Below are 23803 nucleotides of genomic sequence, written 5' to 3'. Positions count from 1 at the left end.
GCATTTGTTGGCTAAGATCATTCTCTTCAGTTTGTACTTTGATCCCTAGAGTCAAATGAACAAAGTGTGGTTTCCTGCTCACTTTTGAACAAAAAATAATTTAAAAAAACTCTAAATAAGCCTCGCTTCAAAAAAAATGCTCATCTTTCATCTTTGCTTTAGTAGCAAATAATCAAGAGGAGTGCATTTTGGAGATCAAAAACCAACTCCAGTAAAATGATAGCCTTATTTCTCTCAAGCTCTTCATCCCTCCCAAGCCTGATACTACATGGACATTTTCTACATCAGCCCAGGAAGCTACTTTAAAAACACTATTTCACACTGCTTTATCAGTTTCCAATGTCTACATGCTTCCAGTCTTCAAATGCTAATGAACTCAAGGAGTTCTGCTGAGCTTTTGATTCCTCTGTGATCTCTAGAGTAAAATCATTCTACACAAGCCTTGCTGGCATCTTAAGTGGCTGCTGCTGCCACAGCTCCTTGGCTTTTGTATTATCAGCAGAAAGACCCACATCAGTCTGCTTCTACTGTGTAAGCCCAAGAAGTTTTGAATCAGCAAGATGGGTCCCAGGCAGCAAAGCATGCACAACAAAGCAAAGTTCTTTGTAAGTTTCCTTTACAGAAGCACAATTATTTTGCTCTTGAAAACATTTCTTCAGTTTTCAAACCATTTCAAGGGCTTTTTAAAAAAATTGACCAATAATATTCAGGGTTTTTTGCAATGAACATAATGTGAAGGGGACAACCATGCTCCTTTAATGTGGCTTTGGCTCCCCTGGCTGTGTGAGCAGCAGCGCTATGGCAGTAGTGACTTTCAAACCTTCTTTGTGAAGGATGTCGACAGTTGCCAAAACACTAGACCCATGAGTAACTTCAACCCCAATGGTCAAACAGGTTTCTCCTGCGCTAATGGTTCCCTCTATAACATATATAGTACAATAATATTTCATCTCCTTTCTCAATGTAAGCACTTGAACTTAGTTGAACAGATGAACAGAGTCAAAGACAAACGTGTATAGGGTACTACACGTATGGTGCTAAAATTGGTGACCTCGTTTGGAGTAGTTTGGAACACTATATCCATAATCTGTTTTGAAGAAAATATCTGGAATCCTTTTGGAAGCTGCAGTTGGAAGACAATATCCCCCAAAGTTGGATATGAACAGGGGAAGAGACTCCACTCTTCAGCTGTCGCCAAACTGGGATGCACATACCTCATAAAACCACATTGTCAAGGACACCAGGTCAGGCCACCATCAATGCCTCACTTTTCTGCCTGCTTTAAATATGCAACTTTTATCTCTACCTTCCAAGTAAGTTATTAGTGACATCTGCTCACCTGGTACTTATTTCATAATTTTGGTTTTGTTTATACAGGCAGAGCTGATCTGATTTACAATTTTTGATTTTTTTCTCGCCCCCATCTTGGGTGAGATGCCCCTAAGGATTATCCTTCCTGAATGAGTATTGCCCACCAATACCCCAGTACCCCTGTTGCTCTGGTCTCCCAGACCAAAGCAGGATAGATACTCATCACATTCTAAGTTATGTTTCTCTATTTAGACCTCTTATCATCCCCTTCTAGATTGTGAGCTCTTTCAAAGCAAGAATCGTGTCTTATTTAATACTTGTATCTTCCTACAAACATAAAATTTCCATTTAAGTAGGTGCTTAATGAATACTTGTTAATTATATTTATGAAGTTTCCCTTCCACATGAGTTTTTTGATGTCGAGTAAGGTGTGTACTCCACCTGAAGGCTTTCCCACATTCATTACATTTATAAGGTTTTTCTCCAGTGTGAATTCTCTGGTGTTGAGTAAGGTATGAAATCTGATTAAAGCATTTCCCACATTCACTACATTCATAAGGCTTTTCTCCAGTATGAATTCTTTGATGTTGTATAATGGATGATCTATTGCCAAAGGCCTTTCCACAATAATTACATTCATAGGGTTTCTCTCCTGTATGAATTCTCTGATGTTGAATAAGGTATGAAATCTGACTGAAGCATTTCCCACATTCATGACATTCATAGGGCTTCTCTCTAGCATGTACTTTCTGATGCTGAAAAATTGATGACTTGTCAGTGAATGATTTCCCACATTGCTTACATTTATATGGTTTCTCTCCAGAATGAATTCTTTGGTGTTGTGCAAGTATTGTACTTCGGGTGAATGATTTTCCACATTCATTGCATTCATAGGGTTTCTCTCCAGTATGAATTCTCTGATGCTGAGCAATGGATGACCTACTGCTGAAGGTTCTCCCACATTCATTGCATTCATAGGGTTTCTCTCCAGTATGAACTCTCTGGTGTTGGTTAAGGTGTGTACTCCGGCTGAAGGCTTTCCCACATTCAATGCATTCATAGGGCTTATTTCCAGAATGAATTCTAAGATGTTGAGTAAGCTCTGTACATCGCCTAAAAGTTTTCTCACATTGATTACAATTATAAGGCTTCTCTCCTGTATGAATTCTCTGATGCTGGGTTAGGGAAGAAAGATGACGGAAGGCTTTCCCACACTCATTACAGTCATAGGGTTTCTCTCCAGTATGAATTCTCCGATGCTGACTAAGATGTGTATTCTGGCTGAAGGTTTTCCCACACACAATACATTCATAAGGTTTCTCTCCAGTGTGAGTACTGTGATGCTGAAGAAGGTGTGCACGCTGGCTGAAAGCTTTGCCACATTGATTACATCCATATGGTTTCTCTCCAGTATGAATTCTCTGATGCTGAACAAGGTTTGTACTCCGGCTGAAGGCTTTCCCACATTCATTACATTCATATGGTTTCTCCACAACATGAATTTTCTGATGCTGAATAAGTTGCTCATGTCGACTAAAAGCTTTCTCACATTCATTACATTCATAGTGTTGTTTCTTCCCTGCATGTATTCTCTGATGTTTAATTGAATCTAAATTATGTTTGAAGATCTTTCCTTCTTTACGAAGTTTATGGTCTCCTATATGAACTCTCTGTTTTGTAATAAGGATTGAGCTCAGGCTAAAGCTGACTCCAAATTCGTTACACTCAGGGCCTATATTCCCAGTGAAAGGTTTCTTGTGGCTGATGGTCATCTGCCTCAGTTGTTTCTCCTGGATTCCCTTATGCCACCCTAACTGATTATCCCATTCAAAGGATTTTTCTAACTTGGAAAACCAAAGACCATCTCTTGTGAATCTTTCCATTGTTGCTTCCTGGGTTAATTCTTCTTCTTGCTTTATAGTTGATTTCTTGATTCCAGGACTAGTCTTCCAGTCTGAAATAAAAAAATAAATAAAAAGCCAATGTTCATTGTCTCATCTCCTAAAGGAACTGAAACGTGCTAATGTGGTCATAGGAGAATGAAGCTGATAATTATAAGTACAAGGTATATGGCAGTGCTAGCTCTCAAATATGGCCACAGGAAGTAAGACTAGGAATGGGAAAGGAAGATCAACAAGGGAATGGGAGTGGCTATAAGGTAGCTGATCCAACATACAAAGTGAGCAGAACAAGGCAGCCTATAGGGTGAGAGTGATGATAAGGACAATAGGCTAAGCAGAATGGATATAGCTAAGGGGAAATGGTTGAAGATGAGTTAGGATTATGGGATTATTGTAAAAAGAGTCTAATGTGTCCCCCTACCTCCAATTTGTTGCCTCTACAAACTGACCTTGACTAACACTACCAAAATAATCCTCCATAATCAACTCTCCTATACCTAATATAGACAAAATAAGAGCACACTACGAAGGCAAGAGCATTTATTAAACACTTAGTATGTGCCAGGCTGTAACAGTGAGGCAGTAAACACCACATCAACGATAATCGTGAACATGCCTATGTAGTTCTGTATCGCAAGGTATGAGAGACTCTCCATAAAGAAGGTAAAAGAAGTGTAACATTTATTCAGATACCACAGAACCATATCCCATAACCAAATGCTTGGCTCCCACAGCTATCAATCCACTTCAACATAACAGCAAGGAACCCAAAACATTCAATAGAGAATATCACAACATGGAGCCTCACCATCCCGAAACCCCTCTGACCACCTGCTGGGGTCTTCCCAAAACAAACTCACAGTACAGCTAAGTCAGCCTGTTCAGTTCTATCAATCACAAGGGCAGCCATTAGCAGCCATAACATCTCTCTCTTTCTCTGCATTTCCTGTGATGTAACTTCGTTTTCCTGTCAGGAAGCTCTTCCCACTATGTAACTTAGTTTCCTGTGACATAAACAGGTCACATGGCCTATTAATGGGTGGGAAAGCTCTTCAAATCCAATTGCTACTATACAGGCACTGTGCTAGGAGCTACAGGAAGCCATAGGAACCATACAATCACAAACTTTATAAATCTACAATACCAAAGCTGGTCACATTCAATGAAATATATAAAGGGAATGAAAGGCAAAAAATCCTTCACACAGGATCTGGTTCACTTAACACTACTCTCACTGGAATGCAGATTCTTACCTGCTCTGACTACCAGAATCTCCCTTGCGCAGCCCTCCCTCACTTAAATCCAATTCACTTGCATGTCATGGCATCAGCTCCCTGATATCATGTTCCTCTTCGGGAACAAAGTTCAAACAACACCAACACCAGGACCAAACTTCCTAAATCTTTGATTCCCTGGTTCACAGAGCTTTGGTTTACTTCTGACATTTGGCAAACATGATGGCTTTGGGAAACCCTATACACTGGTCCCCATAGCCCAGTTTCCTCCTGATCCCGGATGCTATCTGACCCACTACTGTCTTGTTATTAGCCACACCTTAATGTGATGCTCCTTGTCTGCTGAAAAATCTCTGATGACTTACCATAATCCTTAACCTCACAGATCTCCCATACACATTTAAAATCCATTATTCTTTGACATACACCCCAAATCTCCTATTTCCCACATTATTGCTGATTCTAAATCTTTAATCAAGTATCTGTCCTACTTAGAACATCCAGTCCTCTTCACCTGTTGAAATCCTTAACACCACTAAATTCAACTTATGTTATTCTCCTTCAAAGAGCCATGATAGTCTCCCTTTTCTCTGGAAAGTATAGTTTTTATGTACAAATATAATATCCCCTAATACTTCAAGTTCCTTAATGGAAAGGCCTAGGTCTTAATTCTTTGTGGGGGGAGGGTGAAGAACAACATGTACACATATAAGTAGTGCATATACAAAGTAAATGCAAGGAAAACATGAGATAACTTTGAAGGTAGGCACTAGCAGCTGGAGCATCAGTAAAGTCCCCATGATGACTAAGTGAGCTGAGCTGAGTTTTAAAGGAAATTAGGGGTACTATGTGGTAGAGGTGAAGAGAGAGTGCATTCTAGGCATAGGGGGATAGCCAGTATAAAGGCATGGAGATAGGAGGTAGAATGAGGGACTACAGATAGCCAGTGTAGTTATAGCTTCTCAAGGGGATCAATGAGTATGAAGTGTAGAAAAGTTGCCTGGAACCATATTGTGAAGAGTCATGAAGGCCAAAGAGAGGAGTTTGATCCTAGAGACAAGAGGGAGCTCCCAGCACTTTCTTGAGCAGAGGACTAGCAGAGTCAGCCCTATACTTTATCGATATTACTTTGGCAGCTATGTAAAGTATGGATCAGAGAGGGAAGAAACTAGAGGCAAGGAGACCAATTAGAAGGTGACTATACTATAATCTAATCAAGAAATGATGAACTGCACGTCCTAAAGCACAAGTTGTCTAGACCAGACTAACACACATGAAACAACTACGGAACAATATGTGACCATCTATAATTAAATGCCATGTTATATATTACAAACTGTAAGTGGTCTAGAAGTTCCAAGAATGGAAAGATCAATCTAGGCTGAGGTGGTAGATGGGAGCAGGCCCAGGTGCTGTGAGTGCTAGGACATGTGGTGAAAATGTATTTCTATGTAAGAGCCACAAAGAAGAAAGGCTGAAAACAGCACTGGCAGTAATATGTGCTTTGAATCTCACCATGGTGTGTGAGCGTACGTGTTCGTGGGTATATTTACCTCTGTACACAGCATGGAGCAAGAACTGAGAACTAAGGATCATATTCTATCTAGTTGTTTATCTGAATTATGATTCATTGATATGGCCAGCTTCCAACCACTACCTTACCACCAATTTGCCCACTTTCTGATGCCCCTTGCAAAACTGTAGTCAATTCCCATCCCAGGACAGCAAGAACTGAGAAGCTTTCTCACAAACACAACAGCAACTATATCTCTGCTCTCCCCATAGGCCACCCAAATCCTAATTTAACATTCCAGGAAAATTTCTCTGAGGGCAGCATGTAAGGTGGCTTGGAAGAAAGAAAGGAGTCTGTTGTTATGGAAACAAGCTATAAGTTGTATTAATCAAGTCAAGAGGTACTAGAGACCCTACTTAGAATGGTAGTAATGGTGGAGAGTATGGGCTGAATGCTGGATATATTTTAAAGGGGTAGCAGGAAGACAGAATTTATTAACAATTTGTTCATAGGGAAAGGAAAAATTCAACATAAATCCAAGACATATGGAAGGAGCTTGTGAATAAGGAAACACTAAAGAGTCCTGGAAGAAGGAGAAAGGAAATCTATAACTTCCAACCTTTAGGTTAGCTCTAGGGGGATGAGGAAGGGATGCCTATTCTCGTGAAACTAGAGGACAGCATCAAGGAAATCAATCAACATGTATTTATTAAGCACCCACTATGTAAAAGCTCCTAGCCTCAAGGAGCTTACATTCTGCTGGGGAGGACAATATGCTCTTAAATAAGTATAGACAGAATAAATACAAGGTAATTTTGGAAGGCCATAGCAGTTGGCGTGAATCAGGAAAAGTTTCATGTAGAAAGTAGTGCTTGACCTGAATCTTGTAGTAAATAAGGGATTCTGATGGGCAAAGGTGAGCAAAGAGCGCATTTCAGGCAAGAGGGAAGGAATGCCAGTGCAGAGACATGAAGGAAGGAGATGTAGTGCCATGTATGAGGAACAGCAAGGTCAGTGTGGCCAGGCCAGAGTGTGAGAAGGGGAATAATGTGTAATTAGGCTGGAATAGGAGATTGGGGCCAATTCACAAAAGATTTTTAAATGTCAAACAGAGGAGTTTATTTGCTTCTAGAATCAGTAAGTTTACTGAGTAGGGAGGTGTGATATGTTCAGACATTTGCTTTAGGAAAATCACTTTGGTAGCTAAGTGGAGGATGGTTTGGAGAATGCCAGGCATTGTCAGTCCTCTTGACTATATCTTATCACTGGATTCGATGACTCTGGAGGAAAGAGTGAGGCTGATGACTGCACAGCTCTGCCTCACTTAAATCCAGTTCACTGGCAAGGCAAGACTTCACCTTTGTGATGTCATTGGTCCTCTTAGAGAACAAAGGTCAAAAAACAACAAACAACAATCTGGTTTGGAGAAGAGAGGAACTTTTGGAAGGGAGTTCAACTGAAGGTTTTTGCAATAGTTCGGGAGAGAAGTGACAAGGGGATAAGTACATGACACGACAGTGATAGGAAGATTATCTGAGAATGCATGATAGTTATCTTAAAATATTTTAAGGCTTGTCTTAAGGAGCAAGTAGTAGGTTTAGTCTGCTTTGCTACAGAGGGCTGACCTAGAACGGAAGGGTACAAGTAACATATTTCATCTAAATGTAAAGAATTCACAACAGAGATTACCAAAAAATGGAATAGGCTGCCTCAGAAAGGACTGAGCTCTTTCTGAGCCCTGAATTTGCTTCAAGGAAAAGCAGATAATTATCTATCAACAGTGTTATAGAAGGGATGAATATATTGGGTGGTCAGTGGAATAGATGACCTTCTAGTTCTAAGATTCTATGGTATTATGAGGTAAAATCAAGTTATTACTTCATACCAAATGGTTTCCATCTTTTATACAGTCTGGGGAATGGGGAGCTTTGAAGAAAGCTACTCAATAAACATTTCCAAGATTCTAATCCTTCATGCCTGACACTTACATTGACTTCCTGTTACCTGGTTCTCATTCACTCACCTGGGCAGGTGCCTCTTGGGATTTCTCTCCCCACTATCCAGGGCTCTTCTCCTTGTTGCAACTTAGATATCACATCTGGTTTGGAAACCTGATGGCCTGCTCACAGGAAAAACAGAAGATTTGAGTGTTTGTTTTGGGGATACAGAATCCAAGCTCAGCCTACGGTCATTAGAATTTCTAGAAGATGAGGACAGCTCTGAGTTCAGGCTCAGCACAATGAAGGTGCCCATTTCTTACTCCTCAAATTTAAGATCAGTTAACCTAGAAAATGGAAGAAGGAACATCCTGTCTGTGTGCACAAAAAATTTAAGACCAGTTAACCTAGAAAATGGAAGAAGGAACATCCTGTCTGTGTGCACAAAAAAAGCTATAACTCAAGCCCAAATTCAACTAAACAGTTCAGAAGCCATGCTTCTTTTAAAAGTTGCTGAAATAAAAATTATTTTGAGTCACAGATCAAACTGCCCCTTACCCAAAGAGATCAGGTTCGTATAGTTTTCCAGCATCACATCTCTGTACAAGTCCTTCTGAGCATGATCTAACTGCTTCCACTCCTCTTGGGTGAAGTCCACTGCCACATCCTCGAATGTCACTGATTCCTAAAACAGCAAACACATTTTTGTTAATTCAGGGTGCTTCTCCAGTAAAGTGGTGGCAATGGGAATGAAAAGGAGCAAAAGGTAACAGAGCCAAAGCAGTAGTGAAATCAGTAAGAGCTGGGTGTGGGGGTTAAAAAGAGAAAGAAGAATCAACAGTTACTTCAAGGTTTCAAGCCTCCTGGACTCAGAGAATGCTGGTACCTTTAATAGAAGAAAGAATTTAGGAAGAATGAAGGGGATTTGCTTTGATTTGTTTGGGGGAGGGGTAGGGATGGTGGAAAGAGAAGGTCATAGGGTTCAAGTTTAAACATAATCCATTCTTCCCTAGGCTTTTAAGAGTTTTTGTGCTTTTCGAGTCTGCCCTTTGTGCTACTGGGAACGGGAAAGGAAAAAAAGAAAAGATCAATAAAACCACCTTGGTCAAGAAATTCCTATTCTCAAACTCCTGTATCATTTAGGGAAGCAGGTTCGAGATCACCTAGCCAAACCCCCTCACTGACGGATGGGGAAAATGAGACAGAGCAATTTCCCCAAGATCCCACCTGTCGGTAAGGAAGGAACAGCTAGCACCAGTGCATACTTTTCTATCCTAAGCATTTTAAAGTGTTTCTGCTTGATGGAAGGAAATTTATCAAAACAAAAGATATGCATTCAAACTAACCAGAATCATTTTTAAAAGAAACTCTGACCACTCAATAGTCTCCCAGAAGCGTTTCAAAATTCTAGAAAGAAAAGTTACTTAATGAGTGTATGTTAAAAACAAAGTATTCACTTCTGTTTGGCTCTTTGTTTATTCATATATAAAATGAGGAATCAGATTAGATATCTCCGAGGTCCTTTTCAGTTCCCAAACTCTAGGGATCAGAGAATACTTTTACTACTTTGAATCACTTTATAAATTTATAGGAGACAGCTAGGTGGCACAGTGGATAGAGTGCTGGGCCTGGAGTCAGGAAGACTCCATCTTCCTGAGTTCAAACCTGGCTTCAGACTCTTACTAGCTGTGTGACCCTGGAAAAGTCATTTAACTCTGTTTGCCTCAGTTTCCTCATCAGTAAAATGATGTGGAGAAGGCAATGGCAAACCACTCTAGTATCTTTGCCAAGAAAACAAGAGCTGAACACGACTGAACAACAACTAAAAAGTTTTAAGTTGTGGGTTTTTTGTTTTGTTTTTTGTATAATAGATTGTTGGTCATATCAATAGTTTATTTCAGGGGTTAGCAAACTATGATCCACCAGCCAAATGCAGCCCGCCACTTGTTTCTGTATGGCTGAAAGCTAAAAACATTTTTTACATTTTTAAGTAGTCAGCAGGCCAAATTTGGCTTGCAGCTGTAGTTTGCTGACCCCTGGTTTATTTAAACAATCCCCAATCTGGGCACTGTTCCTATAGGAAAACAATCTACTAAAACATGCTATTTTGTGAAAGTTTCTAGAAATAAGATGTGTTCTAAAGCAGTGACTGACTAGAAAAGTACAAATACACACACAGAAGGTGTTGATTATAAAGTAATGAGGGCAATTTTATTTTATGTTTATGTAAATTGACCTCATTACTTTGTGGTCATAATTCCTCTATTGAGAAACTGGAGGTGAAGGCAGTTCCAGGAGATCTGTACCTCTCTCATCAGGTTTTTCAACTCTCCAAGAGAAGAATGTCTTTTACTTTTCTTTGTAAACCCCCAGTGCTTACAACAGTGCCTGGCTCATAATAGGCACTTAATGTTCACTGACTGTGAACCTGCGAATTAAAATAATGAATTTTAAAAGAGAAGGAATTTAATCATACTTTTTTAAATTGACACATTTCTCCTTTTCCATGAAGCAGCTCAGAAAGGGGAACTTCTGCCCATGAGCAAAATTGTTAGGATGAATCTCACTAACTTGAAAAAAGTGACAGCAAGTAATAGGTTGAGCTAGAATGTAACTGTCCATGCGGCCTCCACATGTTTTTACATTGCTTTGAATGTGAAGTTAAGCTGATCCTTGCAGCTGAACAGCCCTACTCCTTGGGTTCCTGACAATGCCCTGCTGATTGTGCTTTCCAATTCACAAAGCACTTTCTCATAAGAACCCTGTGATATAAATAATGCAAGTATTATAACCCTCAGATTGCAGGTGAGGAAACGGAAGCATTCAGAGGTTAAAGGAATATTCTTTATATTCTTTTAGAATGCTAGATCAGCAAGAATATGGTCATAGATTTTTACTACAACAATGAATATTTGATCCTGGACAAGTCATTAACTGCTTACATCTTCAATTTCCTCATCTGTAAACTGGGGATAAAACTACCCACACACCTGATACCACAGGGTTGTTAAAATATCCATGTGCACTATAATCAAAAACCAATGTAAAACCAAAAAAAAAAACCGCCTTCATTTTCTGCTACTGTAGAGTATCCTCTGGAGATCTCTTTTAACTCCTAGGTTCTGTGGCCCGGCACTCCCTTCCCCCAAACCAAGTCCCCTACAGCACTGCAGCCCACTGCTTGACTGGGGCTGCTTGGGACCAACACTGAGGTTTACATCATCACAAGAAGAAAAAACAACATGGCTAGCAACTCATGAGTACTACCTAAGGTATTGAGAGAAAAGATTATTTCTCTCTTGTATCTAATAACTAGTTATTAAATTAGGACCAAGGATTTTCCCCTTTTCTACAGGGTGTTCCTAAAGTCTGAACACATAGGAAATGTGGAGTTACTGCATCAAGTTCACGTGAATCTTGCAAAGCGCATCAAACTTTGCATCACAAATGATGAAAATCATATTGAATATGTTATTTGTTAATATTCCAATTAAATAAAATGTTGAAAATTTCATTCATTTAATTTCTTGAAAATATGCATTTTTGCCTATGTGTCCAGACTTTAGGAACACCCTGTGCTTCCTCATCCAGAAATCAACCAGTGTGGGAAATCTTGAGCAAAGACTTACCAGGCTAAGACCTAATCAAAGACAGTAAAAGAAATTCTAAGTTCAGGAGAATAGGTGGATTCCTATTCATTGTTTTTACTAAGACAGGTTTGGGAAAATGTGGATTCTCTCTTCTGCCACACAAGTGATATAGAAATTTATAATTGGGTGATTCAAGTCATCTGCCCCCAAGACCCTCATTAGAATGGGTCCACATCTTATTATAATATTCATTTCTCATTACTTTTTAACCAATTAGAGTTGATTGCCACCCTCAGGAACACCCACTTTTCCAAGGGCATATAAGCTGTAAGGCCAATCAGTAAGTGAAAGATCTTTCCCGCCTAAAAGGGAGGCCTGATTAGAGGCAGGCCCACACCCTTTCACTAACTAGGTGTGAGGCCCCATCCCATGCCCTTTTGCTAGTTAAGCCAATGTGGGCATGAAGCCCTCAGGGCCCTAAGGGGAGTTGCTAAGACCAGAGCCAGTGGTACGTGCACTGAGTTCTAGTCAATCAGATGTCGGCTAGAACTAGGACAGCCAGAACTGAGAGTGGCAGGATTCAAAAACAGACATCAAGAAGACATTGAGGGATTGTGGGGGCAGAGCTAAGGTGGCAGCTGGAAAGCAGGGACTTGCCTAAAGCTCTCCCCCAGGACCCTCCAAACATATAAAAAATGGCTCTGAACAAATTCTAGAACTGTAGAACCCATAAAAGAGCAGAGAGAAGCAGGGCTCCAGCCCATGACAGCCTGGATGATTGCTGGGTAAGGTCTATCACATTGTGCTGGGAGCTGAATAGAGCAGAGCCCAGCGTGGGCCGCGCCCAGACCAACCAGATGGGGAGCCAGGCGGAACAGGCCTTAGCGCCCTGAATCAGTGAGCTGTGGCAGCTACCAGACTTCTTAATTCACAAACACCAAAGACAGCAGAGAAGGTTAGTGGGGGAAAAAACTGTGGGGACAGAGTGAAAAGAGTTCTCAGTTGGCCACCGCCTGGGGGCTGCGGAGGTGGTGCAGCTCTGAGGCTGCTTCCAGAGCTACAGCTGCAGTTGCTTCAGGCCCCAGGCCCACCTGGTGGGAGGAATTAAGTGGCGGATCAGAGCCGGAGTGCAGATCCTGCTCAGATCTGAGTCGTGTTCCAGGTTGGCGGTTCTTGGGGAAAGAGGAACACTGGTGTGGCAGAGCTTGCTATGTAGAAATAGCTCTGAAAACAACAGTGCAGCCCCTCAAGCTTGGAACAAAGTACTCTCTACTCTACAAGCAGTCATATCCTGACAAAAAGCCCAAGGGGTCAAGTAGTTGGCTGGGAACATGAACAGGCAGCAAAAACGGACTCAGATTCAGATTCAGACTTCGGAATCTTTCTTTGGTGACAAAGAAGACCACAACATACAGCCAGAAGAAGTCAACAAAGTCAAAGAGCCTACATCAAAAACCTCCAAGAAAAACATGAACTGGTCTCAAGCCATGGAAGAGCTCAAAAAGAATTTGGAAAAGCAAGTAAGAGAAGTAGAGGAAAAATTGGGAAGAGAAATGAGAGTGATGCAAGAAAACCATGAAAAAAATAAGTCAATGACTTGCTAAAGGAGACCCAAAAAATACTGAAGAAAATAACACCTTAAAAAAGAGACTAACTCAAATGGCAAAAGAGCTCCAAAAAGCCAATGAGGAGAAGAATGCCTTGAAAGGCAGAATTACCCAAATGGAAAAGGAGGTCCAAAAGACCACTGAAGAAAATACTACCTTAAAAATTAGATTGGAGCAAGTGGAAGCTAGTGACTTGATGAGAAATCAAGATATTATAAAACAGGACCAAAGGAATGAAAAAATGGAAGACAATGTGAAATATCTCATTGGAAAAACCACTGACCTGGAAAATAGATCCAGGAGAGATAATTTAAAAATTATTGGACTACCTGAAAGCCATGATCAAAAAAAGAGCCTAGATATCATCTTTCAAGAAATTATCAAGGAGAACTGCCCTGATATTCCAGAGCCAGAGGGTAAAATAGAAATTGAAAGAATCTACTGATCGCCTCCTGAAAAAGATCCCAAAAAGAAAACTCCTCGGAATATTGTCACCAAATTCTAGAGCTCCCAGATCAAAGAGAAAATAATGCAAGCAGCCAGAAAGAAACAATTTGAGTATTGTGGAAACACAATCAGGATAACACAAGATCTAGCAGCTTCTACATTAAGGGATCGAAGGGCTTGCAATATGATATTCCAGAGGTCAATGGAGCTAGGATTAAAACCAAGAATCACCTACCCAGCAAAGCTGAGTATCATGCTCCAAGGCAAAATATGGATTTTTAATAAAATAGAGGACTTTCAAGCTTTCTCAGTAAAAAGACCAGAGCTGAACAGCAAATTTGACTTTCAAACACAAGATTCAAGAGAAGCATGAAAAGGTAAACAAGAAAGAGAAATCATAAGGGACTTACTAAAGTTGAACTGTTTTGTTTACATTCCTGCATGGAAAGATGATGTGTGTAATCCATGAGACTTTTCTCAGTATTAGGGGAGTTGAAGGGAATATAGACAGAGGGCACAGGATGAGTTGAATATGAAGGGATGATATCTTAAAAATGAAATAAATTTAAGGGGTGAGAGAGGAATATATTGAGAGAGGGAGAAAGGGAGAGATAGAATGGGGTAAATTATCTTAAATAAAAGTGGCAAGAAAAAGCAGTTCTATTAAAAGGGAAGAGGGGGCAGGTGAGGGGGAATGAGTGAATCTTGCTCTCATTGGATTTTACTTGAGGAGGGAATAACATACACACTCAATTGTGTATTTCATCCCCACAGGAAAGAAGGAGGAAGGAGATAAAAAAGGGGGGACAATAGAAGGGAGGGCAGATAGGGGGAGGAGTTAACCAAAAGCAAACACTTTCGAAAAGGGACAGGGTCAAGGGAGAAAATTGAATAAAGGGGGATAGGACAGGAAGGAGCAAAATATAGTTAGTCTTTCACAACATGAGTATTGTGGAAGGGTTTTGCATAATGATACACATGTGGCCTAGGTTGAATTGCTTGCCTTCTTAGGGAGGGTGGGTGGAGAGGGAAGAGGGGAGAGAATTTGGAACTCAAAGTTTTAAAAGCAGAAGTTAAAAAAAGGTTTTACATGCAACTAGGAAATAAGATAGGCAGGCAATGGGGCATAGAAATCCATCTTGCACTAAAAGAAAGTAGGGGAAAAGGGAATGGGGGGGAGTGGAGTGACAGAAGAGAGGGCTGACTAGGGAATGGGGCAATCAGAATATATGCCATCTTGGAGTGAGGGGGAGGGTAGAAATGGGGAGAAAGTTTGTAATTCAAACTCTTGTGGAAATCAATGCTGAAAACTAAAAATATTAAATAAATAAGTAATAATTAAAAAAATAACTGATTGCTTGACAGAAAAAAAAGAAGACATTGAGGCAGCAAGAGCTACAGGAATCAGAATTCGGCCCAAGGAGGAGCAGCAGGAACTTGGAGTCTACTGCAGAAGAGAGTGCTGAACTGAGAGTTAGGATTCATGAGTGATTGTTTACAGGAAGGCCAGAGCAGAGGGGAAGGTTACAGGATGACTTGGCTTCTTGGTATAATATTGTGTTACAATTTTCTTGTTGCTATATTGAGGTGGGCTTACTGGCTTTGGAATATTATTGCTACTATATGGAATAGGAATTACTGGTCCTCGGATTGGATTCTCTCGTGTCTAAATAAATGTTATACTTCTTCTGCCTTCTACCTAGAAGTATATTCTAGAAGTATTTTCTTATACTTTGCAATTCTGAACCATTCAGGCATTTTCATGGTTATCCTTGAGGTCATGAATCTTGCCTTACTGATATGACTACAATGAGGGTCTTTTGCATTCAAGAATGCCACTGACCTCTTTTATTAATAAAATGCTAGCATTATTAATAAAATAAGACTAATTACTCAGAAATCACATCTCTCAAACTTTTTAAATGTCACAGTATCTAGGTTCCATTTCCAACAACATCTCCTATGGAAATGCTGAGCACTTTGGGGAAGTGATCTGCCACCATTCTGGTCTTCCAAAATCAGATCCAGGTGATTGGTGGGCAAGCTTCTTCTTTAGGAAGTAGAGTCATTCATTTGGGACAACTATATTGGAATCCCCCGAGCATTCAAGAACTTTTCCAGGTTCTCAGGGCATGATCTCCTGTGACCTGGCTCAGGAGGCCATGAGGAATCAACATACAACTGGAGTCCAGTCAAACCAGCCCTGGGCCCTCAGGAGTGCCAGCCCTCTTCCTGCTTCTCAACTACACTAGGAGTCAGTCCCCATTTCGCCTTCTTCTCCCTGCCCTTTTTCACTTCCTATCCCACCTGGTCCCTTAGATTAGGCAGACTGCTTACATGTAGAAGTAAATGTGTTTTATGTGTGAGTGTTTTTATGAAAGGAAAACAAAAGCAAAACAACAAAGACAAAGGCACGAAATCACCCTTTTTAAAAACTTTCCACATCATCTATATGCTTTTCAGTAGCCTCACTTTGTTCACTTTGTACTGAATAGAAACCAATAAACTCTGAACAGCCTATAACACAAACAACAACGAAAGCCAAAACAATGTGGCCCAAGAGTGACAACAAAACTAGGAAATGCCCGTGCTTATGATTGAGAAAACAAGTTATGTATAATGGGAGTGATAAGGATAAGGCATCTTTTTAAGCTTTCCTCAAACGATTCTAGAATTGTCTAGATGCAACAAATCATGTCTATCTTTAAGAGGCTCCTGTGCCACAGTTTTTGAACTTGTTTTATAAACATCACAGCAACTTACTGATTTATTTAAACTTTGGGTTTCCTGAAAAACCTGGTGGCTTCTGTGACCCAGATAAAGGACCCCCAAAATCTATACTGATTTTTTTGTCAAATCCATTTCAACTAATGACCCTACAAAGAGCATTTACTCCTACCTCCAAGACTGCTCTTTCTTACCGTCCAGTGTTACTCCCTCCTTTATTCTTTCTAACTGGCCAAATACCAACCATTTTTCACAGCAAGAAAAGATGTCACCTCATTCAGGAAAACAGTCTGTAGCACCCCTACCCTGTGGGATAGGGGATTTCTGGTTCGAATGAGCAGGATTTTAGTTTAAGTGGGAAATAGAAACGCTATAAGCAGGAAGGTGTGAGAGCTGGCTCCTATTGGCCAGCCAACAGTGAAATTTTCATTATCAGCATTTATACCCTAGAAATTGGCACATGCTACAAATCAGGGCTTGCCTTTTTTTTGTTTTGTTAATTGTCTACACTTAAACTTGTGAAGAAAATATTGATCGTGCAGATTAAACTTAAAAGTGATGGAGAAAATGTTAATAGTGCAGATTGAGTTTTAAAATGTGTCATAGTACTTTTTTTTTTTTGGAAAGCTGGTTGTTAAAACAGCACATCCTTAATTATATCTCATAAACATTTCAATTAGCATTTTGTGGGGCTGGGGGAAGGTTTCAAATTCTAACTACTTGAGTATCTCACCTTCCCTTACTACAAACACGGCTCTTTATACCAACTTGCTGGTTCATCAAATCTAGTGCCCACTGTTACTACTCCAGATGTAAGCTACATCGTGTCTATTCTTCCTCCAGGAATCTTGTCCTTCCTCCTTTTCAGGCCCTCTGCAATCCTTTCTGTACTCTCTTTTGCAGTTCCTTTAGCCCCTTCACTGTGACCTTTGGAAGGCCAGCCCTATTGAAAATAAACTTTTCTACAGCCTCAAACTTTTCCTGAAATTTTCTCTCTCCTCACTTTAAGTGTGGAGGACTCTTCTAGCTCCCTGACTCCCAAGTTCCCTCAACTACCTCAGCTTCGACAATCTTCATCTCTCCTCTGCCTCAATCATGTTCACTGGTATGATGACACCTCAGATTAACACTATGTCTTATAATTCACAATTGTGAAACCCTGCTCTCTGACCAGAATCTTTTATTGCTCTCCTTACCTTGTGCCTACTTTTTGCCCTTATCTTGATCTCAGAACCTTTAACCCTTCCCTATCTTTCCTTTCAAACCATCAGCTCCTCAATTCAACATTTACTAAGCACCTACTAGATGCAAGATACTATGCTAGGCCCTAGGGATAAAAACGCAAAAACAAAAAACAAACAAAAAAACCCAACAGTCTCTGGCCTCAAAGACTGCATTTTCTATTGGAAGAATAAAGTGCATACACCTATTAGCACATAAGAGAATATTTGAAAAGGGAAAGAGTAATAAGAACTGAGTATGATCAGGAAAAACTTCATGGAGATGGTGGTACCTTAGCTGAACCTTGAAAAGAAGATAGGGATCTGAGATAAGGAAGGACTCCACCTTCTCCATTGGTCCTCAGCTGCCTCCCCTCTGCCTAGAAGGCTGGAGGGGGGAAACACTGAACTCTTCCCAAGGCCTTTCTTCATAGAAGCCTAAAACCTTCCTGGTAGCTCCATTTTCCACCTGGCTTTCACTCTATGGCCAGCACTCCCTAGTGCCCTTCCCCCTGTTTTTCATCGTTTTTTGTATGTGCGCTACCCTTTCCCGTAAGATTGTAAGCTACTTGGGGGCAGACTGTCTCTTTTTTTTTTTAATTTTCACCCCCAGCGCTGAGCACAGTGCCTGGTACAGAGCAGACACTTAATGTGTACTGAATTGAAATAAAGCAAACTGAATTGAGTTCATTCACTGCACAGACATGTGACAAGGAGAATGGGCTCATTTCATGGTCTCTGCAAGTCATGAGGCCACATCAACATATGCTCTCTAAGCTTCTGGCTTCCAGAGGCTCAAGATTTTTGCTCCTGAGTCTCCTCTAACTAACAGAGGCCCTCAGGTGCCTCTCCTAGTCAGCAGAAACTCCATGGCCAGCCACTTCAGCAATTCACTAACCCCCACCCAACTGGCTTAGTGCCCTTTTCCCATTTCTTCTCTGTTAATTCCAATGACTAGTACACCCCGCCCCTGGCCTCCCCGCCAGGTCAAGTCCATTCAATAGGCATTTTTTAAACAGCAACTTCAGGCAGGCCATATGCTAGGCATTAGAGATACAAATAACAAACAAAGATTCCCCCTCTGTCCTAAAGAGGCTCATATTCTACCGGGCAGAAATAATTGCTACAAAGAAAAAGTTCATCTAAAATATATCCAAAGTAAATAAAAAGTGATTAGGGGGCACTGGGAGGGGCTGGAAGCACTAAGAGGCAGTAAGGAAAGGCTCTTTGTAGGAGGTGGCAGGAGAGGTAGGCCAGGGGTGGGCAACCTGGAGCTTCAAGGCCATGTGCCCCCACTTGAGGATCTAGAGGGCCACATGTGGCCTCAAGGCCGCAGGTCCCCCATCCCTGGCTAAGCCCTAAAGGGGGCGTGGGTAAAGATTCCAAGAGGTAGAAGTGAGGATGCAGATCTTTCCAAGTATGTGGGCCAGCCTGTGCACAGAGGCATTGATAGGTCAATTTGGCTGAGATGTACCGTGAATGACAGAGAGGGTGTGTAATCAGTCTGGAAAGGTGGGTTGGAGTTAGATTGTGAAGGGCTTTAAATGCCTTAACAAGGCAATTTGAATGTTACCCTAGAGGGAATGGAGAACCACCTGAGCTTCTGGATGGAGTCAGCTGACCAGATTTGTGTTTTAGGAAAATCAATCTGGCAGCCATGTGGATTGCATCAGGCTGCCAAGCGGAATAACTTCATAAAACACAATGCTGATTGGCTCTCCTACAAATCCATGCTATCTAACCTCTCAGCTGGGGTCTTACTGCTAGGATTTCTCAATAAACCTGCTCATTTATCACTTGTTGATTCCCGGTCAAATTTCCCATTGTAATTATACCAAATTTTTTCGTAATTTCTTCCCCCACCCAAACTCAAATAAACCTTCACTTCACCCTCAAAAGGTGATGCAGACTTCTATTTTCCTGAGATAGTGAAACCATCTAATGTGAACTGCCTTGTTTTCCTTCCTCTGTCCCCGCAAATCTCAATATTCAGCTCTCTTACCTTTTTCACAGATGACTCCCAAATGTGTATCTCTGGCCTAGGCCTTCATTTCCAAATTCCACAACTACTCACATTTTGAACTTCCTACTGGATGCCTTCACTTTGTTGTACTGCCATCATCTCAAACTCAACACATCCAAAAATTAACATGTTTCTTCTCAAATCTACTATTCTTTCAAGTTTCCCTGTTTCTGTCAATTGTAACAAAATTTACCCATTCACTCATTCTCAAAACCTTCCTTACTTTTGACTTCTCCCTCTTACTTACTCTTCTTATCTAACTAGTTGCTAAGTTTTACCAATTATGTTTTCATAATGTTTGTACAGTTCACTCCTTCAGATACTAACTACTTGTATGACCATGGGCCAATCACTTACCCTTTCTGTGCCTCAATTTCCTCATCTGTAAAAAAAAAATGGATTCTCTGTTCCCTTCTAGCTGTAAATAACTCCATGATTCTCTTCACACTGTCGATACCCTAGTGCGGGCTCCCTTCACTACCATTTGAGACCATTAAATAGGCCAGCTGGGCTTCCTTTCTCTAGTCTCTCTAATTCTACCAATTTATCTTTCTCACTTCTGCCAGAAAATTCTTCCTTGTGTACAAATCTAATCATGGCATGCCTCAGCTCAAAATCTGTCAATAGTTCCCTATTGCCAACCCAATAAAAGCTCAAACTCCTAAGCCTGGTTTATAGGGAAAAAGAAAAAAGAAAAGAAAAGCTCTCCATAATCTGGCACCACCTAATCTTACATTACAAGAGCCTAATCTCACATCAGACCCTACTATGTTCAGCCAAACTGGAACGCTGACTTTCCTCTGTACACACAGCCCATGTTCCCTTACAGCCTTGTCTTTGCTCCATCATTCCTTATACCTGGAATGTTTTCTTCCTCCAATCTCCCTGTTGCAATCCTACTTATCTTTAGACCCAGATCAAATCCCAAATAACCTTTCCTTCTTTGGACATTATGTTAACAGTTTGTTCGCATCTCTCTTTTTGTTCTGAATGTATTTCGCCCATATTCTAGTTTACATGTTATAACTACCCAAGGAGATTTGCAGTTACATTTCTGTATCTTCCGCAGTAACTAACACAGTGCTTTTATGTAGTAGATACTTAACAAATGATGTTTAATTGAACTGAGGTCTTTCATGATCATTCGAGCCCATGAAGATATTTCTATATTAAGAACTCTCTGAAACAGACTTAAAATCCCAATTTACCTGCTTGGAGAGCAGGAGCCCAGGAACCATATCCTCCTTGTCTGTGCTTTCCACTTGTGGAAGGGTGGAGTCCTGCAAAGGCAAGCCTGGGGGGGAGAACAAAAAAGCCACAGTGAAAACAAAGTCACTTGTCACAACCTTTCAAATTGTTGATTCTACTTCACTACTTCAACGGCTTCAGGGTGGGTATACCCTCCACTCCTATAGACTCCTCTCATCCTGTGCAATTCTTGTCCATGTCTTTGTTTTTTAATATGAAATTGATTTTACTTTTTTCAACAAGAATTTACTCTCTCACCCACCTACCCTCTCAGCTCTCCTCCTACCTCGCCCCTCCCAAAAACAAACCAACCCTTAAAACAAATGTGGATAATCAAGCAAAACAAATTCCTGCACTGGCCATGTCCAAAAATTGTATGATCATTCTGGGTCTTGAGTCCATCAGCTATGTGTCAGGAGTTGGGGAACATACTTCATTTTCAGTATCCTAGAATCAAGGTTGGTCATTGCATTAATCAGAGGCCCCAAGTCTTTATATTGTCTTTATACTGTTGTGGTTCCTGTATAAATTATTCTCTTGGATTTGTCCATTTCACTGTGCGTGAGTTATGCATAAAGGTTTTCCCAGGACATTTCTGAAACCATCCTTTTCATTATTTTTTATGGCACAATAGTATTTCATTACATCCATATGTGATAATTGGTTCAGCCATTTCCCAACTGCTTAGTTTCCAGATCTTTGTCAACACAAATAGAGCTGCTAAAATATGTTTGTACATATGGGTGCTTTTCTTCTTTTTTGATCGCTTTGTAATAGAGACCTAGTTGTAAGGGTGAGATAGTGGGTAGGGGTTTTGAGTTCAACAGCACTAGGTAGTGGTCCTCACTGTCAGAGTCTACCAGAGTATACTCCTGGTTTTTTTTTTTTAATTTGGGGTGGAGTGGAGGGGGAGGGAGTAATCCAAAGCCTGGGTCCCAGGGTAACACGGCTATTCAAGTCGTTGTTAAAGAGGTAGCAGCGATCTGCGCACTGTGGCTGCACACCAGTCACCTGGTGCTGCTCTTGACACCTATTCCTGTTCCTACCTGTAATAAACCTTGATTTAACCCATAACTGTTTCCTATGTCACTTCCCCGCACTTCTTAATGTAAAAATGTGGATTGGCTTATCTAGCAAGTTAATGCAGTAACAAGTAAATGTGAAAAGTCCAAATGCTCAGATATATTGAACTAAAGTCAAAATGGCAGGAACATCTGGAGGGATAAACATTTCATGGAGCAGCGTCTTTAGCCTATTGCTCCAACCCACTTACAAACTCTTTCTTCCAAAGGAGGAGTCAGTGGAGTGTAATCTACCCTCTGTGGTTCCAGACATTACTTGCTATCCATGATAGAGCTAAAAGCCCAGGACTGATCTGGATGGGACACGAGACCTAAATAGTCTCACCCTGTGAGCAGATCGCATGGTGACACAAGGGAGACTTCCCACATATTACCCAGGATTCACCACCTTCCAGAAGGAAGGACTTTCTCCCACCCTGGGGAAACATTTCCTCACCAGCAATCCTTTGATAGCTCTCACTCTTCTCTTCAAGCGCTTGGATCAGATCCCTCATAGTCAGCTCTTGCTCACTGCTCCCCAGATGCGGTGACTTAACCAAGTCCTGATCTTCCCAGGTGGAATGCTCAGGAACTACTCCGGGATCTGCTTCTTGATGTCAGTATCTGGTCTCTGTTCTGAAACAGTAGCTCAAGGGGCCTCAGAGCAGACTTTTCTAGAAGGATGGACTTCTGCTCTCTTGGAATATCCTCTTCCACCTTCACTCTCAGCTGTTTACTCCTATAGAAAGATTGGGGGACTCGGGGTCAATCACATTTATTCATTCCTCTGTGGTTTAGGCCAATGTACAACGTTCACACTGTGAACAAACAACATGAGGTGTTGCAGTTATTGAACGGTTACAAAGCTTTAAAAGAAGCCCCCCCCCCACACACGCACAATATCAGATACACAAATACACACTGGCATGCACACATAGGGCTCAGAAAGACTCACTCGGAAGCACAGTCCCCATAATTTGCTCCAAAGTAGCACAAGTGTAATGAGAAGTAAAATGGAATCCTAGTTCCACCAGCGAGTGGGTAGTAGAATATAGCAGAAAGAGCTTGAATTCTTAGGAGACCTAGGTTCAAATTCCAGCTCTTACGTAACATGTGTGACCATGAGCAAACATCTGTAAAACCAGGGTAATATTTGTACCACCCACACCTCACAGGGATGTTGTGAAGGAAGCTTTTTCTTTGTAAACCTTAACACATTCAAAAAGTGGGAGTTATTATTGCTGTGTGATTTTGGACGTCACTTCTCTCAACCTCCCTTTTCTTATCTGTAAGTAGGCACAATACTTAACGCTAACTTGTGTCAAGGTGTGCAAATGAAAATCGGTAATATACTTAAGAGCCTTTTGTAATCAGAAGCTATCATATAAATGCCAGCTCTCATTAATTTTAGATACCTGTATGTACACAAAGTTCCCAAGATTTAGAGCTGAAAGAGTACTTTGGCTATCGCTCTTAGGCCATTTCCTTCATCTTACAGGTGAGGAAACAGCGCCAGAGCGAAGGCCCTCGCTTAGCTGGTAAGGGGCAGAAGCCAAAAACCTGGGTCCTCTGCCTCCCAGCCGGGGGCTCCCGCCGCGCATCCACATTCCGATGGGTTGGCCCTGACTGGCTTTTCTCCACGTCCCCAGAATCACCAAACGCGGGGCGCCAGGACCCCGAGGTAGCGGGAGGCGAGGGGCGGGCAGCGCCTGGTGGAACCAGAGAGCTGGGTCCACCTTTGGGGGTAAGGGGAGGAGCCCAGCCTCGGCCCGGCAGATCGGTGGGCTCCAGCGCCTGCCCCTCCGCACTCACCAACCAAAGCAGAAGAAAAAGCCTTGCGCCGGCTTGTTGGAAGCCGCTGAACTACGACTCCCAGCATCCTTCCCTGTCGGCTTCCCCAACGCCGCTGGCTGCACCTAGGGACAGTTGGCACCCGCGCGAGTGAAAGTAACAACTTCGCCCCGCGTGCCCCTCCCTCCACCT

General features: G+C 41.4%; 1 protein-coding gene across 1 annotated transcript; it reads right to left on the bottom strand.

Moving 5' to 3' along the window:
• Nucleotides 1–1622: 1622 nt before the first annotated feature.
• Nucleotides 1623–22835, bottom strand: LOC118844426 (zinc finger protein 883-like). Its single transcript, XM_036752314.1, has 6 exons — nucleotides 22776–22835; nucleotides 22278–22559; nucleotides 20720–20805; nucleotides 8456–8582; nucleotides 7984–8079; nucleotides 1623–3265 (listed from the first exon to the last, which is right to left on the bottom strand). The coding sequence occupies exons 2-6, from the start codon at nucleotides 22333–22335 to the stop codon at nucleotides 1686–1688; spliced, it is 1947 nt and encodes a 648-aa protein (XP_036608209.1). The 5' UTR covers nucleotides 22336–22559; nucleotides 22776–22835; the 3' UTR covers nucleotides 1623–1685.
• Nucleotides 22836–23803: the final 968 nt, after the last annotated feature.

Source organism: Trichosurus vulpecula, chromosome 3 (assembly GCF_011100635.1).
Source record: "Trichosurus vulpecula isolate mTriVul1 chromosome 3, mTriVul1.pri, whole genome shotgun sequence".
Taxonomy (NCBI): domain Eukaryota; kingdom Metazoa; phylum Chordata; class Mammalia; order Diprotodontia; family Phalangeridae; genus Trichosurus; species Trichosurus vulpecula.
The sequence above is the reverse complement of the archived record's forward strand: the minus strand, read 5'-3'. Positions and strand labels throughout refer to the sequence as shown.

Bases quoted from the DNA above. Each gene is read 5' to 3' on its own strand.
- LOC118844426 (XM_036752314.1), bottom strand. From the start codon at position 22,335: ATGAGGGATCTGATCCAAGCGCTTGAAGAGAAGAGTGAGAGCTATCAA. The intron at 20,806-22,277 runs GTGAGGAAATGT...TCTCCCCCCCAG, and splicing joins GAGCTATCAAAGGATTGCTG to GCTTGCCTTTGCAGGACTCC. The intron at 3,266-7,983 runs GTGAGTGAATGA...TTTTTATTTCAG, and splicing joins CCCAAGAGGCACCTGCCCAG to ACTGGAAGACTAGTCCTGGA.